Here is a 19,042-nt window from a genome sequence, read left to right as displayed (position 1 = left end):
TCATTGGTTTCGACCCGTGGGCTAAATTGGCATGATAATCAGTGGGCGGCAGAACAGCCAGGACCGGGCCTGCATGAGAGAATACAGCTACAAATACTTGAGTGCTTTTCCTGTGCATTTCTCAGAAGAGCTTCTGTCTGCAAACTACTTCATCCTGTAACTAACTTTCACAGAGAGGTGTAAACAGGGGTTTTCTTGTTACTTTACTTGACTGACTTTATTGTCCCCATGGGGAAATTTTGTTGCAGTGTCATGTACACATTTAAAGTGGCGTTTAAAAACAATACAACTTCCATAACAGTTACACACAATTATAAAAGAGACTAGCCTGTTGGCCTAATTGGGTCGATAGGAACATTAGCCCGAGCTATTTAGGAGGGATATCACACCTGGCACAAATTATAGTCTAGTTCTTTTTTTTCCTGCCAAGGGGTGCCCTATACCTGCGCCCAGAGGGGAGTAGCTCAAAGTCTGGGTACAAGGGGTGGCTTGGGTCTAAAATTATTTTGTGAGCTTTGGAGGGGCCTGACCTGAAAGATCTCATCCAGGCCTGTTTGTTTGACTCAAAGTACCTTGCTTGTTGTGGTGATAATCCTTCCCAGCATATTTCCCTGGCTGACAGTGGCATTGCCAAACCAACAAACAATACAACAAGTTTTTAAAAAATACTCAAAGGATTTGTAAAACAGAGTCAGTATAGTACAATTGACATTAACAGGCTACATGACCAAGGCGGCTAAGGCCAAATTCCCACTACGAGATATGAAGGAGAGTCTGAGGAGCGGTATGGCGAAAGATAATTTTACTTTACAACTCACATTACATCCTTGCCTTGCGTTGTGGCTGGCAAAGCGCCATTCTTGGTCCACAGCTCAAATTGACTGTAAATATCGTAGTAGCCACTGTCCAGTAAACACAAACTATTCAACAATGGCAAACTTCTCAAACATATTACATGATTGAATAACGCAACCAAACCATATTAAACAAATCAAAAATATTATGTGCAGGCAATTGCTACAGCATGTCTTCATCATTTAACATTAGCCTATCAAAAATGAACAATTAACCCTCTCATACAAATATAAAAAATACAGTAGGCCTACCTTACAACATCACAACAAACCAGGCTTCATACAATGCAAATCATTGCATGTGGTAAAAGCAAACTGCGACTGAAAACGTGGATATAGGTGAATTCCCCACTACAAGCTGTTCTATATGGAAGCCACCAATTATTTTAAATAAAATGACTCATGATTTGTCAACGTGCACAATAAATGCTACAGTCTGATCAACTGTAGCCTACCGATAACAACCAGAGCTGCAGGTAACCTAGAGAAGCCCATGCGCTCTGGGCCTGTGGAAACGTAACGTCAAGTTTTTATAGCCTAAGCTATGTATTTATAGCCTAAAGTAGGCAAACATTTTTGTGTTCGGAGAAAATGTGAATGTGATCGATATTCACACTTCGGGTGGCTAGGCTACCTAGGCTTTAAAAAAAAATTTTTTACCCACTTTTCTCCCCAATTTTCGTGGTATCCAATTGCTAGTAATTACTATCTTGTCTCATCGCTACAACTCCCGTAAGGGCTCGGGAGAGACGAAGGTCGAAAGCCATGCGTCCTCCGAAATACAACCCAACCAAGCCGCACTGCTTCTTAACACAGCGCGCATCCAACCTGGAAGCCAGCCGCACCAATGTGTCGGAGGAAACACCGTGCACCTGGCACCCTTGGTTAGCGCGCACTGCGCCCAGCCCGCCACAGGAGTCGCTGGTGCGCGATGAGACAAGGATATCCCTACCGGCCAAACCCTCCCTAACCCGGAAGACGCTAGGCCAATTGTGCGTCGCCCCACGGACCTCCCAGCGAACCCAGAGTCTCTGGTGGCGCAGCGATGCAGTGCCCTAGACCACTGCGCCACCCGGGAGGCCACCTAGGCCTGGGATTAATCAATCAAGACAATAGTGATGACATGGTGTGTGAGTATAATTTTTTAATTACTGATGCAAAGGCTCTTGATGCAACCCTGCACACAGCGATCTCAACACTGTTAATTTTTGTTCAACTGCAGTTGTTGTCTCTTTGTAAAGGGTTTTCATCCTCCCTGAGCCAGGAGTTTTTCCAGGGTATTTATGTTTAAACCATTTGACCTGATAATAATCTGGTCCCCATCACAGCCAATATAAAAACTATTTTTACATCTGGCTTATTACTACGTCCTACGCTACAACTAAGGTTCGGAGTTGGTTAGGTTAGCCTGCTACCAGATCGGGAATGGGCTTCCATAGTTTTACGTGGCTCAGTGCAGCCGGCAGCTACAGTGTCAATTTCAGAATGGTAGCCTAGTGGTTAGAGCGTTGGGCCAGTAAACGAAAGGTTGCTAGTCCGAATCCCCGAGCTGACAAGGTAAAAATCTGTCATTCTGCCCCTGAACAAAGTAGTTAACCCACTGTTCCTAGGCAGTCATTGTAAATAAGATTTTGTTCTTAACTGACTTGCCTAGTTAAATAAAAGGTTAAATAAAATTTAAATAAAAAAATGTAGCAGGCTGTTACTGCAATTTCAAGTTAAAACTTGATTCAAATATTAGGAAAATGTTTATTACGTTGTAGCCGTTTCAAAAACATTGCTCTGCCATTACCATATACACCGTAGCTGTGTTAGCTTAACGAGACAACTCTGTTTACACTGCCCTGCTTCAAGGGGAACAACTGTCTGGCGAGTGTTGTGAACTACCTCCGGAGGTAGAGGTCGAGACGTAGTAAGCGCACAAGTTTACATTTGAGTAATATGTGTAACAGACGGTATTTTTACAGAAAGTCTATTAAGTGCGAAGAGGCTCCAAGATTGAGGTAAAGCAGTTCAAATTGGCAGGGTTAGACGTGGGTAGCCCAGTGTGTCAGAGAGATGGGGTTACACAATTGACCTTTGTCTTGGATGGTCTCTATCTAGTCAAAAAGGTCAAATGCAGGATAGTCAGCGTTGAAACTGAACGTGAAAAAACAGAGTTCGTATGACTACTGCTTGTGTTTAAAAGACCACTTTTCGGTTAATTTAGTGACTTAGACAGTTATGTTTACATTGTATTCAACACTTAACCTGAAAAAAAAGTGTTAGCACCAACTCCACTGTGAAGGGAGTGTTTTAACTTAAACCCCAAAAAAACGAGCATACCTTAGATTCCCAAGCCTAGCAGCACAAAAGGGCAGATCATAATCTCACAATCATACCGCTGTTTAAAAAAGAGGAGTGCGCGTGTCCGTCATTCACAACACATTACTGGCTAAATGAAACGCATGACGGTTCACAAACAACAATAGGAAACATTGGTCACGGGACGTGAGCGGGGCTGCTCAGTGTGTCTGCCGATGTGTGAGCGTACAGGAAGGTTTGCGACAGCGGTACTCAACAAGGTTACAGGAAGCTGAGTGAGAAGAGTGGAAAGTTTCTAAAGCATTAGCGGTTAGCGCTCTATCCATTTCTCCTCCGTTTCTATAATTAGTCTACTACATCCTTCAGAGTGTCCCACACTACTAAAGTCGACATGTGTGTAAAAATAGAGGCCATGCCGAACACGGGTACTCACGCTTTTTTAATGTCCTCCGCCGAAGCGTTTCTCTGGACCCCTAAAATCTGGTAGTATTCCGTCATGGTTGTTTTCCTCTGTGGTTCCTTCTAGACAGCCGTCTTCAGCCGTCGCTCTGCAGAGGGAGCAAAGCGCCGTTTAAAAAAAAACCACAATGAGGGGAAAAGCACAACAAAGTGGGGCCGTGACAGAGGCAGCCATGTGTGACAGCTAAGAAACCTCCCCTCCCTCCAGGCCAAGCGGGGTGAGGATAGAAGAGGGGGCAGGGTATTTCACAGGATGGCACAGCTAAACAATGTAATCAACTGCCCTTAAAATAGAGCCCTCTTGAGAGAGAGAAAGAGAGCGCAAGAGAGAGAAAGAGAGAGCGCAAGAGAGAGAAAGAGAGAGCGCAAGAGAGAGAAAGAGAGCGCAAGAGAGAGAGCGCAAGAAAGAGAGAAATGGGAGAAAGAAAGGGGCGCGAGAGAGCGAGCTGGGGACAAGACTTAAGCTAACATTAGCTCTAATATTACATAATGATGGGGTAGAGTGTGAAATTGTGATTTACGATTGCATATGGACGAATGAAGAACTGAAGCCACAGCCATAACGCCCAAGTGACCCCCTTTCCATAAGCATTTCTTTACTGATATCATAGGCGGCCTGGAGCACCAGGCGAAACATGCCCAGCTATACAGTACTTACATCCCATACAAGTCTGCCATTTCATCGCTGGGAGGCAGCTTTGAAAAGAGAATAAACTCCAAAGTGGAGCTCTATGGGACGTCGTCTTCACCTGTCAATTTACAGCCCCAGTAGTCATCTGCATGATCCACCAGACAGTGTTAACATCACTCCCGTACCACACGTTCAACCCCCACTGACACCCCAGTCACACTGTGCACTCTTTATTAACTTCACATATTAACAGTCCAATTACAACTCAATTAACATACCGTATCTATCACTAACATCAACTTTGGCCATAGAAAAATTCCTAAAATCCTCTTTAAAACAAGTTGATTCCATGCAAAAGTGTGTGTGTGTGTGTGTGTGTGTCTGACCCTTTCCAAGCATGTGAGAGTTATAACATTAGGGACAGATCAAAATTTACTGGAGGGGGGTGTTCCAAAATAGGGGACGGTTGTCCATCTTTTTTTTGTTGCTTTGGAGAGGTTTGTGTGGTTATTTAAAAGATTGGGCACAGGGGGGGGGTAGTGCATTTTCCCCCATGGTTTACATTCTCTCTTTTGGAGATTTTACTATAGAATTTCTTCCATACTAGCCAAATTTCCTCATGTGATTGCATGTACCTCCCCCTATATGTTTTGGTCCCTTATGCTTTTCTGTGTGCTAACTTTTACTATACCACAGGTCAGTATAATCTACCAGTGTAACAGTATATCCAGCCCTCTATCCACCATTCATAGTGACAATAGTGGTAGGTGGATCATTTGTCCAGATTTGCAATAGGCTAACTAGCATAATACCACATATAAGCTGCATCCATTTTTAATATGAATCCACTACAATAAATAGGATTTTTTTGTAAATTTTATTTCACCTTTATTTAACCAGGTAGGCTAGTTGAGAACAGGTTCTCATTTACAACTGCGACCTGGCCAAGATAAAGCATAGCAGTGTGAACAGACAACAACACAGAGTTACACATGGAATAAACAAGTCAATAACACAGTAGAAAAAGAAAAAAAGTGTCTATATAACATTGTGTGCAAAAGGCATGAGGAGGTAGGCAATAAATAGGCCATAGGAGCGAATAATTACAATTTAGCAGATTAACACTGGAGTGATAAATCATCAGATGATCATGTGCAAGTAGAGATACTGGTGTGCAAAAGAGCAGAAAAGTAAATAAATAAAAACAGTAAGGGGATGAGGTAGGTAAATTGGGTGGGCTGTTTACAGATGGACTATGTACAGCTGCAGCGATCGGTTAGCTGCTCAGATAGCAGATGTTTAAAGTTGGTGAGGGAAATAAAAGTCTCCAACTTCAGCGATTTTTGCAATTCGTTCCAGTCACAGGCAGCAGAGAACTGGAAGGAAAGGCGGCCAAATGAGGTGTTGGTTTTTGGGATGATCAGTGAGATATACCTGCTGGAGCGCGTGCTACGGGTGGGTGTTGTTATCGTGGCCAGTGAACTGAGATAAGGCGGAGCTTTATCGGAGACTTATAGATGACCTGGAGCCAGTGGGTCTGGCGACGAATATGTAGCGAGGGCCAGCCGACTAGAGCATACAGTAAGCAGTGGTGGGTGGTATAAGGTGTTTTAGTAACAAAACGGATGGCACTATGATAAACTGCATCTAGTTTGCAGAGTAGAGTATTGGAAGCTATTTTGTAGATGACGTCGCCGAAGTCGAGGATCGGTAGGTTAGTCAGTTTTACTAGGGTAAGTTTGGCGGCGTGAGTGAAGGAGGCTTTGTTGCGAAATAGAAAGCCGATTCTTGATTTGATTTTGGATTGGAGATGTTTAATATGAGTCTGGAAGGAGAGTTTGCAGTCTAGCCAGACCCCTAGGTATTTATAGATGTCCACATATTCTAGGTCGGAACCGTCCAGGGTGGTGATGCTAGTCGGGCGGGCGGGTGCAGGCAGCGAACGGTTGAAAAGCATGCATTTGGTTTTACTAGCGTTTAGGAGCAATTGGAGGCCACGGAAGGAGTGTTGTATGGCATTGAAGCTCGTTTGGAGGTTAGATAGCACAGTGTCCAAGGAAGGGCCAGAAGTATACAGAATGGTGTCATCTGCGTAGAGGTGGATCAGGGAATCGCCCTGATAGGCAGGGCTGATAGGCAGCAGAAAGGCCAGGTCCCTCATTGCGCATGAAAGAATAGTGAAGACATGAGACACGCAGCTCAAAAAGCTCCCCTATTGATCTTGTTTAGGGACAATACAAATGATCCTACCCTAGACTAGCCTACAACACAATGAATAATTGCATTGTTGTTTTCAAGTGAGTACAAAAATCTACTCCCAGCTGCAGTGAAAATGTCATTTTCAATAACGGCGCAAAATTCCTGTGATTTTAATATTTCATTTGGATCAGTTGTGGGTCTACTCAACAGTTTATAAGGTCTAGAAAGACACCTTAGCAGGCCAGTCTGGCTGTATTTTTTACTTTTGATACAGAGACGTGCTGTCCTTTGCAGATCATCATTCTCCCAAGTCATCCTATAAAAATTAGAATAAATAATAATGTGGTCACATATGCTCCAGGCAGGCCCAGTTATTCAGGAAAGCTTAACTTGCCTCCTCTCCAATCCGAGCGGCTATTCCCCACGCACCCGAAAGCTTCAATACAGCCTTAATATTTAGAAATTCACTAAACATGTGAACTGCAACAATTTCAAAGATTTGACTGAGTTACAGTTCATAAAAAGGAAATCAGTCATTAGGCTCTAATCTATGGATTTCACATGACTGGGAATACAGATATGCATCTGTGACCAACAGATATGTATTTATTTTTTAAAGTAGGGGCGTGGATCAGAAAACCAGTCAGTATCTGGTGTGACCACGATTTGCCTCAAGCAGCGTGACACATCTTCTTCACATAGGATTTGATCAGGCGGTACAGTTGAAACTGGGATAAGTCCATGAAGAACACACTTCTCCAGCAACGTCAGTGGTCATCAAAAGGTGAGCATTTCCCTACTGAAGTCGGTTACGACGCTAAACTGCAGTCAGGTCATGACCCTGGTGAGGACAACGAGCACACAGATGAGCTTCCCTGAGATGGTTTCTGATGAAGGCGAAGAAGCTGGATGTGGAGGTCCTTGGCTGGCACGGTTACACGTGGTCTGCGGTTTTGAGGCCAGTTGTACGTACTGCCAAATTCTCCAAAATGGACGTTGGTGGCGGCTTATGGTAGAGAAATTAACATTACATTATCTGGTAACAGCTCTGGTGGACATTCCTGCAGTCAGCATGCCAAATTGCACACTCCCTCAAAATTTGATATCTGTGGCATTGTGTTGTGTGACAAAACGGCAGATTTTAGAGTGCCGTTTTGTTGTCCCCAGCCCAAGATGCACCTGTGTAATGATCATGCTGCTTAAATCAGCTTCTTGATATGCCACACCCGGATGGATTATCTTGGCAATGGAGAACTGCTCACTAACAGGGATGTAAACAAATTTGTGCACAACATTGAGAGAAATAAGCTTTGTGCGGATGGAACATTTCTGGGATATTTTATTTCAGCTCATGAAACATGACACTAACACTTTACATGTTGTATTATATATATTTTTTTCAGTGTAGCAGCAGATGAGATATTTCCTAGAATGTATAGAGCATACAGGGGGTATAGGAAGGGAAACATATAGAGAACAAGAGCTGTGTTTATCAAGCGTCTCAGCGTTGCCTTCAGATCACAAAGAATAAGATGACCTACACAGGGAGGGACCCGATTCTAGATCCGCACTCCTACTCTGAAATGCTCGATACATACGGCCCCTGGTCTAAAAAGGAGATCCTTCACACAACACCGGGAGAAAAATCGGCATGATTTCCTTACTGTGGCCTCACATTGTTCAACACGTAATGAAACATCCATGACTAAGTAGCAGTCATAACGTGACTAGGTCTCTGCCTGAGGCCTGGTATTCCCGGTTTATTTGGAAATCACATCAGATGTTTAAAAAGAGTACAAATGGAGCATTGTGAAACAAAAAAGTTGAGAGAGAGATAGAGATCCAATACTCCAGTCATCAAAACAGGACATGCCCTATTGTGCAAGATTACCAGGTAAAAAGTAAATAGCTCAAGGTGCATACCTACCGATAGTACATTGTATCTGCTGAACGGCCACATGGCTAACCGAGAGAGGCAACTTTTCAACGGTGTGTCTTCTGTTAGGGTTTCTATTTCTACGTAGCCCAATGGAAGTCCCTTAGACAGCAGATCTCAATTGTAGACGGACAGAGCAGTGAGGACAGACCTGAAGTAAAGCGCTATGCTCTCGGGGGTAAGTCCTAAATGGCATCCTATTCCCTATATAGTGCACTACTTTTGACCAGAGCCCATGGTTAAAAGTAGTGCACTATATAGGGAATAGGATGCCATTTAGGACTTAGCCTCGAGTACCTTACTGTAGCAGTTAGTCTGTTGTCGCATATCAAAAATAATTCATTACTACACTGTAGTCACGGTCATACGATCCATACTCAACCATAAAATGTTGTTATTCCAAAAGCTATGAACCCGTCAAGTGTTAAATCCTAGCTGAAAGAGAGTGAGAAACACAGGCAGCCAATTTATTATATTATTTTCATTAATTGGTCTTTTGACTTATCAGCTCTGAAAAATATCTGATGTGAAAAGATCTAATGCGATTTGTCAAAAGACCAAATAGTGGTAAAAATATCAGAATTGGCCTGGCTGTGTAAACGCAGCCAGAGACAGATCTGTTTACATATTAATCTACAGTGGAAGAATCTCTCTGCTGTTTACAATGGCCTGCAAATGACCTTAAACACAAACTTCCCTTGTCTTACACTGACATAGCGCTCAGTAGATACAGAAACCAGGTAAACAGACTACAAACACCATTACTCCACAGCACACTAATTATGGGTCAAATCAGCCTTGTCCTCAACTAAACCCGAAACCGTAGAGCAGCCCAAGTTCTTCAAAGAAAGATGGAGAAAACACGACCAGCGAAAGTCAGACATGTTCAAAGTTAATAGCCATGTCAACTATATCAAACAATACTTACCAAAGGTAGAAAAACGACAAACATACGTTTTAAAACAAACTGATACATGAAGGATAGTAGTCAAGTAATATGTTCTTAACCACAAACAAACTGGTAAACAATGAAATCAACTTTGTAGAGCAATCAGTTACCAGTTCCACTGGGAGTCCAGTTGTATCCTGTTTGTTTGTATGCTATTAATAACCTCTGTGCCCTTTTCTGCTCTGTTAGTTTATGTGAGCTGGGAGTGTGTGTTTTGGGGGGGGGGGGCAGATGCCTCATACCCCTCCTGGTTGGCACGGTGATGGTAAACCTCCAGTAGGCCTGGTCGGTGCTGCTGTCCCAAAGCAGGGGACACACTCCTCTCTTCATCCTACACTTTCTCTTTCCCTCTCGTTGATAATTTTCCTGTTGATAATTTTCCTTCGTTTGCTCAGTCCTTTCCCTCTAGTTGTTCTCTCGCACCCTTCCAATAGAACTAGATCAAGAATAAGAGTCATGCTCAATAGGCATACAGATAAGCGCAGGACCTACAGTATATTCATAAAATGTCTCAGAATTGAACTGCTGATCTAGGATCCGTCTTGGCTTTTAGACCATAGTGAATAAGACATCATGGACAGGGGAACTGATTCTAGAACAGCACTCCTACTCTGATACGGCCCTGGCCACTGACCCATCTCATGACTTTCTCAACAATCTCAATGTCTTGACTCAAGGCACACGTACTGCAAGTCTCCCTCATCCCTCATGTCCGTGCTAGCTAATGGATTAGAATACTGTCGGCGTTTGACAGCTACCTGTGGCCCTGTGCGAGTGCACGTCTGAGCTCTGAATGTGGGTTAATCAATCCCACAATGCCTCAGTGCATCAAATCCCTACTCAATGCAATGATCGATGCCATTCGTTCCACAGTATTGAACTGTTAGTGGCCAGGCATAGAGCTAGACTGCTGGCTAATGGACAGGAAATGCAGGTCATCCCGACCAATTACAGTTTGGCATTGTTAGAGAGGGCAAAACAAATGTGCCATGTTAATAGATGAATGGCCAAACAGTTGAGTTATGATAATGTCTAGGGCATCACTTTTTGAACTTGTGACAATACCTTAGTCAAATGCAACAATCCTACAATAAAGACAGAATCAGCAGTAGGGGGAAACGGCGCCACAGGCCGCCCCACCACCATTGGTGTTATTTTGATGCCGAGCTGAGGATCGTCGCGCAGCATGGTTAAAAACTTTTTTTTTTTACGATGTCCAAGTGGTTCTTGGTTGCCGAGTTTAGGTTCAATGCATCAGTCTGTGGTACCGTCTATTTACAATATCTATTATCCAGCTATACAGAGTGGTGTTGAGGCTATACAGTATTTGTTTATAATTACATCGTTTACAAACAACGGGGATGAAGAAAGCTTATATTTTGGGTTCTGTTGGGGTAGGACAGTTGAAAAAAGCTCATGAGGCATTAATGAATGACATTCAAGATTAATAATTATATATACACACACAGTCAAAAGTTGGGACACCTACTCATTCAAGGGTTTGTCTATTTTTACTATTTTCTACATTGTAGAATAATAGTAAAGACATCAAAACTATGAAATAACATATGGAATTATGTAGTAAGCAAAAAAGGGTTAAATCAAAATATATTTGAGATTCTTCAAAGTAGCCACCCTTTCCCTTGATGACAGCTTTGCACGCTCTTGGCATTCTCTCAACCAGCTTCACCTGGAATGCTTTTCCAACAGTCTTGAAGGAGGTCCCACATATGCTGAGCACTTGTTGGCTGCTTTTCCTTCATTCTGTGGTCCAACTCATCCCAAACCATCTCAATTGGGTTAAGGTTGGGTAATTGTGGAGGCCAGGTCATCTGATGCAGCACTCCATCACTCTCCTTCTTGGTCAAATAGCCCTTACACAGCATGGAGGTTTGATGGGTAATTTTCCTGTTGAAAAACAAATGATAGTGGGACTAAGCACAAACCAGATGGGATGGTGTATCGCTGCAGAATGCTGTGGATAGTCATGCTGGTTAAGTGTCAGTGATTTATTTAAAATTCAAGGCGCAGTGTCACCAGCAAAGCACCCCCACAGCATCACACCTCCATGCTTCACAGTGGGAACCACACATGCGGAGGTCATCCGTTCACCTACTCTGCATCTCACAAAGACAAGGCGGATGGAACCAAAAATGTCAAATTTGGACTCATCAGACCAAAGGACAGATTTCTACCGGTCTAATGTCAATTGCTCGTGTTTCTTGGCCCAAGCAAGTCTCTTCTTCTTATTGGTGTCCTTTAGTAGTGGTTTCTTTGCAGTAATTCGACCATGAAGGCCTGATTCACGCAGTCTCCTCTGAACAGCTGATGTTGAGATGTGTCTTACTTGAACTCTGAAGCATTTATTTGGGCTGCAATCTGAGGTGCAGTTAACTCTAATGACCTTATCCTCTGCAGCGGAGGTAACTCTGGGTCTTCCTTTCCTGTGGCGGTCCTCATGAGAGCCAGTTGCATCATAACGTTTGATGGTTTTTGCAACTGCACTTGAAGAAACTTTCAAAGTTCTTGAAATTTTCCAGATTGACCTTCATGTCTTAAAGTAATGATGGACTGTCATTTTTCTTTGCTTATTTGGAGCTGTTCTTGCCATAATATGAACTTGGTCTTTTACAAAATAGGGCCATCTTCTGTATACCACCCCTACCGTGTCACAACAACTGATTGGCTCAAACGCATTAAAGGAAAGAAATTCCACAAATGAACTTAAGGCACACCTGTTAATTGAAATGCATTCCAGGTGACTACCTAATGAAGTTGGTGCAAAGCTGTCATCAAAGCAAACGGTGGCTACTATGAAGAATCTCAAATGTATTTGATTTGTTTAACACTTGTAAATTCTCCCGAGACACCATTTTCCCATGGGGTCACGACCCTTAGTTTGGGAACCGCCCATTCGGGATGCACTGTATCAGTTTGAATTTATGTAGCAAGCTAATAAACACGGAGCCTAACATTAGCTAGCTAGCTGCTGGGAGGATGTTGTCATTGGACGAGTGGCTGACTTTTTCCTGCCATATCTTTTTTTGTGGCTAGTTGCATACAGTATGCATGTGTCATTTGGTGAGCAAGCAAGAAATGTGAATCTCTTTGCTAGCTAGCTATGCTGAACCTGAACGACTGTTACAGTTAGCATATCTCTTAGGTTTTGAGTCAGAGAGGTTGGGTTAAATGCGGAAGACAGATTTCAGTTGTGCAACTGACCAGGTATCCCCTTTTCCTAGTTGTCAGTCAAATGCATTTGGCGTCGATCAAATGGGCGGGCAGACAGGCAAGTTCCCATTGTGAATTGGGACAAGTATGCATTGGCAGGCACAGCCTGGTCTCAGACTAGACGTAACATAGTAATCTGGGACACCCAAATATGTTACGTCTGGTATGGTTACATAAGACAGATGGTTGTCGTGGAAATTCAACACAGGGACACTCAAAGTCAATATTTAATTAATCATTCCTTATTAACAGCAAGCTGGAAAGGTCAGTCTACCTTGGATGCATAAAGTACCGGTCTGAAGTGAGCTCCCTCGGGGCAGTCCCGTTAGATCTCCTATATATTGCTTACACAGACAAGTCATTTTTGCATGATTTTGCTTATTCATTATTCACAATTAATATATCACTAACGTTTGGTTCATGCATGTGACCGACCAATACCTCACAAGGCTTCTTCTCTCAGAGCAGAGACTTTGAAACTGGAGATATCACCTTCCGTTCTCTAAACAATGTTCTGGGTGTACTGCCAAATTGCAGATACTGATAGTGAGGATTCCTCCCAGGCATATTGTCACTTGCATGAACATAGAAATTGGTTGTTAATTTATTGGGGACAATGCACATTAATATTACAATAATGCAACATCAATGTACAGTGCAGTTTTTCACAATTCCTGACATTTAATCCTAGTAAGAATTCCCTGTCTTAGGCTCACCACTTTATTTTAATAATGTGAAATGTCATAATAATAGGAGAGAATTTTATATTTCAGCTTTATATCACAGCTATATCACATTCCCATTGGGTCAGAAGTTTACATGCTACCAAATACTAATTGAGTGTATTGCCTTTAAATTGCTTAACTTGGGTCAAACGTTTTGGGTAGCCTTCCACAAGCTTCCCACAATAAGTTGGGTGAATTTTGGCCCATTCCTCCGGACAGAGCTGGTGTAACGGAGTCAGGTTTGTAGGCCTCCTTGCTCGAAAAATGCTTTTTCAATTCTGCCCACAAACTTTCTATGGGATTGAGTTCAGGGCTTTGTGATGGCCACTCCAATACCTTGACTTTGTTGTCCCTAAGCCATTTTGCCACAACTTTGGAAGTATGCTTGGGGTCATTGTCCATTTGGAAGACCCATTTGCGACCAAGCTTTAACTTCCTCACTGATGTCTTGAGATATTGCTTCAAAATATCCACATCATTTTCCTTCCTCATGATGCCATCTATTTTGGGAAGTGCATTAGTCCCTCCTGCAGCAAAGCACCCCCACAACATGATGCTGCCATCCCCGTGCTTCACGGTTGGGGTGGTGTTCTTCGACTTGCAAGCCTCCCGCTTTTTCCTCCAAACATAGTAATGGTCATTATGGCCAAACAGCTCTATTTTTGTTTCATCAGACCAGAGGACATTTCTCCGAAAAGTACAATCTTTGTCCCCATGTGCAGTTGCAAACCGTAGTATGGCTTTTTTATGGCGGTTTTGGAGCAGTGGATTCTTCCTTGCTGAGTGGCCTTTCAAATATGTCAATATAGGACTCGTTTTACTGTGGATATAGATACGTTTGTACCCGTTTCCTCCAGCCTCTTCACAAGGTCCTTTGCTGTTCTGGGATTGATTTGCACTTTTCGCACCAAAGTACGTTCATCTCTTGGAGACAGAACGCATCTCCTTCCTGAGCGGTATGACGGTTGCATGGTCCCATGGTGTTTATACTTGTGTACTATTGTTTGTACAGATGAACATGGTACCTTCGGGCATTTGGAAATTGCTCACAAGGATGAACCAGACTTGTGGAGGTCTACAATTTCTTCTGAGGTCTTGGCTGATTTCTTTTGATTTTCCCATGATGTCAAGCAAAGAGGCACTGAGTTTGAAGGTAGGCCTTGAAATACATCCACAGGTACACCTCCAATTGACTCAAATGATGTCAATTAGCCTATCAGAAACTTTGAAAGCCATGACATAATTTTCTGGAATTTTCAAAGCTGTTTAAAGGCAGTCAACTTAGTGTTTGTAAACTTCTGACCCACTGGAATTGTGATAGTGAAATAATCTGTCTGTAAACAATTGTTGGAAAAATGTATGGTGTCATGCACAAAGTAGATGTCCTAACCCACTTGCCAAAACTATAGTTTGTTAACAAGAAATGTGTGGAGTGGTTGAAAAACTAGTTTTAATGACTCCAACCTAAGTGTATGTAAACTTCCAACTTCAACTGTAAATGTCCCGCGGTTAGCCAAAAGCTAATTTGCACCCGTAGCCCCTGGGCAGGTAAGGGCATTTACACAGCCACTATACAAATACTCATTAAAACAATACAAATACATTACATCCAATAATATATCATTCTAACAACAACACTATCATTATCTGAAGAAGAAAATGAAGAGACAGCAGAAGAACAAGTGCAGGGAGGGAGGGGGGTGGTCAACCATGCCCGTAATTGATATAGGCTTGTTTAAAATAGTTTATTTGTGGTATCAAGTTGATCGTTGAGGTCTGCACACTGCAAAATGTATAGTAATTTACACAAAAAATGCATTGAGATACCGATCCGTCATCAACATGCCACTCGTGACAAAAGCTACAGTTGAAATGTCATTGCCAGAATCCATAAATTAAATTGTGTAATGAAGCATATGTGTAACTGTTTGAAGCAAAGGTCTTAACTTCTTATGGCTGGGGGGCAGTATTGAGTAGCTTGGATGAATAAGGTGCCCAGAGTAAAACTGCCTGCTACTCAGGCCCAGAAGCTAAGAAATGCATATTATTAGTAGATTTGGATAGAAAACACTGAAGTTTCTAAAACTGTTTGAATGATGTCTGAATATAACAGAACTCATATGGCAGGCAAAAACCTGAGAAAAAAAATCCAACCAGGAAGTGGGAAATCTGAGGTTTGTAGATTTTCAAGTAATTGCCTATCCAAGATAGGAAGTGCAATAGGACCAAATGTACACTAATGCTTCCACTAGATGTCAACAGTCTTTAGAACCTTGTTTCAAGCTTCTACTGTGAAGGGGGAGCGAATAAGAGCTATTTGACTAAGGGGTCTGGCAGAATGCCATGAGCTAAATCACACGCGCAGCCGTGAGAGCGAGCTGCGTTCTCTTTAATTTCTAAAGACAAAGAAATTGTCCGGTTGGAATATTATTGAAGATTTATGATAAAAACATCCTAAAGATTGATTCTATACATCATTTGACATGTTTTTACGAACTGTAATGGAACTGCTTTGACTTTGTCTGGACTAAGTGCCTGCGCCTTGTGAATTTGGATTTGTGAACTAAAACGCGCGAACAAAAAGGAGGTATTTGGACACAAATTATGGACTTTATCAAACAAAAAACATTTGTGGAACCGGGATTCCTGGGAGTGCATTCCGATGAAGATCAAAGGTTAGTGAATATTTATAATGCTATTTCCGACTTCTGTTGACTCCACAACATGGCGGGTATCTGTATGGCTTGTTTTGGTGGCGCTGTACTCAGATTATTCCATGGTGTGCTTTCGCTGTAAAGCTTTTTTGAAATCTGACACAGCAGTTGCATTAAGGAGAAGTATATCTTTAATTTCATGCATAACACTTGTATTTTCATCAACATTTATGATGAGTATTTCTGTAGATTGATGTGGCTCTCTGCAAAATCACCGGATGTTTTGGAAGCAAAACATTACTGAACATAACGCGCCAATGTAAACAGATTTTTGGATATAAATATGAACTTTATCGAATAAAACATACATGTACTGTGTAACATGAAGTCCTATGAGTGCCATCTGATGAAGATCAAAGGTTAGTGATTAATTTTATCTCTATTTCTGCTTTTTGTGACTCCTCTTTGGCTGGAAAAATTGCTGTGTTTTTCTGTGACTAGGTGCTGCCATAACATAATCGCATGGTATGCTTTCGTCGTAAAGCCTTTTTGAAATCGGACACTGTGGTGGGATTAACAACAAGTTCATCTTTAAAATGGTGTTTAATACTTGTATGTTTGAGGAATTTTAATTATGAGATTTGTTTGAATTTGGCGCCCTGCACTTTCACTGGCCAACAGTCAAATCGATCCCGTTAATGAGATTTCAGCCTTAAGAAGGTAACTTCTTATGGCTGCATCCCGCTACCGGGATCGATATGACAGCAGCCAGAGAAAGTGCAGGGCGCCAAATTCAAACAGAAATCTCATAATTAAAATTCCTCAAACATACATGTATTTTATACCATTTTAAAGGTTTTCTTGTTGTTAATCCCACCAAAGTGTCCAATTTCAAATATGCTTTTCAGCGAAAGCACTACAAACGATTGTTAGGTCACCATCAAACCACAATAAGCACAGCCATTTTTCCAGCGAAAGAAAGCAATCAGAAAAAGCAGAAATAGAGATACAATTAATCACTAACCTTTGATTATCTTCATCAGATGACACTCAAAAGACTTCATGTTACACAATACATGCATGTTTTGTTTGATAAAGTTCATATTTATAACAAAAGATCTGAGTTTACATTGGCGCGTTACATTCACTAGTTCCAAAAACATCAAGTGATTTTGCATAGCCACATTGTTTCAACAGAAATACTCATCATAAATGTAGATGATAATACAAGTTATACACATGGAATTATAGATATACCTCTCCTTAATGCAACCGCTGTCAGATTTCAAAAAAACTTTACGGAAAAAGCAAATCATGCAATAATCTGAGACGGAGCTCAGAACAATAGCCAAATTAGCCGCCATGTTCGGGTCAACAGAAACCAGAAAATACATGATAAATGTTTCCTTACCTTTGATGAACTTCATCAGAATGCAGTCCTAGGAATCCCAGGTCCACAATAAATGCTTGATTTGTTCGATAATGTCCGTTATTTATGTCCAATTAGCTACTTTGGTTAGCGCCTTTGGTAAACAATTCCAAAGTCACAAAGCACCTCCACTATAACGTGACGAAATGTCCAAAAGTTCCGTAACAGTCAGTAGAAACATGTCAAACAACGTACTGAATCAATCTTTAGAATGTTGTTAACATACATCTTGAATAACGTTCCAACCGGAGAATTAGATTGACTTCAGAAGAGCGGTGGAACGGACGTCCTCCTCATGTGAAGGCGCATGGTGAATGCGTGATCAGCTCGTGGCAGTGATTACTCATTCCTGTCTCTTTCGGCCCCCCTTCACATTAGAGTCATCTGACAAAGTTCTTATGACTGTTGACATCTAGTGGAAGCCGTAGGAAGTGAAAACTCATCCATATCTCGCTGTAATTTCATTGAGAGCTTGGTTGAAAATCTGCCACCTCAGAAAAAATTCAAACAGGAAGTGGAACTTCTCAGGTTTTTGTATGCCATATGAGTTCTGTTATACTCAGACATAATTCAAACAGTTTTAGAAACTTCTGAGTGTTTTCTATCCAATATGAATAATAATATGCATATATTAGCAACTGGGACTGAGGAGCAGGCCGTTTAATATAGGCACCTCTGTGCACCTTTCATCCAAGCTACTCAATACTGCCCCTGCAGCCAGAAGGGGCGAGCAGGCTACTATTCCCCATCGTTTAGCAGTGCAATTTTGATAGCCAACTACAAGCTGAAAAAGTTGAGGGTTTATCTACTGTTTCCTCATCTCACTCTGGCTAACATTAGCTGTTGATCTTGTTGTTGTTGATGTGAATTGGCAACAGGGTGAGATAACCATGAAAAGATATGCTGTTTGATCAATAGGACTGTAAAATTCCCAAATGTAAGAGGTTTAATTTACTGCAGTGTCTGTCTATTAATTGCCAAAATGTATGGCTGCTTTCCCACTTTTCACAAATGCTTTACTCTACGTCATACCCAAACATTCTATGAATGTATGAAAATGTGTAAATGACCATATAAGTGGTAGCATATAACCCCCCCGCTTCTTGCTGGGGTGGTATATGAACAGATTTTAACACGATTTCATGTTGCTAAAACGCTGTAAGTTCCACTTTAAAGGCGCATGCAAATGGTGCAGGAAATGTACCCTTGCATTCTCATTCCAGCTGGTTGTTAGGGTAACTGAGTTGTGTGAGTAACAGCTGAGGTACAGAGGTTACTTGGGGGGGGTTATTAGTGTGTACAGATGCAGACAAGGTACCTAGCCTCAGAGCCTACCCTGTTAGAAGTGGAGAGAGACGCATACTGAAGATGTTTGTTCTCAGTGTGTAAGCCGAGCAGACTAAGTTCACACACGTTCAGTTTATTAGGCTATAGTCTCTCGAAAGACAAAACATAAAAATGTTAGGTTACATCTGTCGGGAGGCTGAGGGATATGGATTATGAAAAACATTTTTACCGGTGGCCAGTATTTTTTTGTTGTTGAGTCACTCATTATTTCTGGCGAATCACAATTTCGCAGGGGTGCACTTGGGGGTCGGCCGATCTGGCCCAATCTTGCGAGATTCGATTCTGGGTTGCCGAGACTAAAACAAACATTTTCAGTTTGTTAGG

At 42.0% G+C, this 19,042-nt stretch overlaps 1 protein-coding gene across 8 annotated transcripts in view; it reads right to left on the bottom strand.

The window, feature by feature from the left end:
• dnajb6b (DnaJ heat shock protein family (Hsp40) member B6b) overlaps nt 1-19,042 on the bottom strand; it is a 48,904-nt gene that overhangs the window by 25,986 nt on the left and 3,876 nt on the right. For 7 of the 8 annotated variants that reach the window (XM_071329110.1, XM_071329109.1, XM_071329102.1 and 4 more), the window contains exon 2: nt 3,592-3,706. In XM_071329110.1, coding sequence (XP_071185211.1) covers nt 3,592-3,656 — 65 coding nt within the window. In that variant the 5' untranslated portion in view covers nt 3,657-3,706. Of the gene's footprint in view, nt 1-3,591; nt 3,707-9,442; nt 9,475-19,042 lie in introns of those variants that run through there. The other variant, XM_071329104.1, reaches the window with a different exon arrangement.

The sequence above is a fragment of the Salvelinus alpinus genome, chromosome 10, assembly GCF_045679555.1.
Source record: "Salvelinus alpinus chromosome 10, SLU_Salpinus.1, whole genome shotgun sequence".
NCBI lineage: Eukaryota > Metazoa > Chordata > Actinopteri > Salmoniformes > Salmonidae > Salvelinus > Salvelinus alpinus.
Note: the sequence above shows the minus strand (reverse complement) of the source record. Positions and strands in the feature narration are given on the sequence as shown.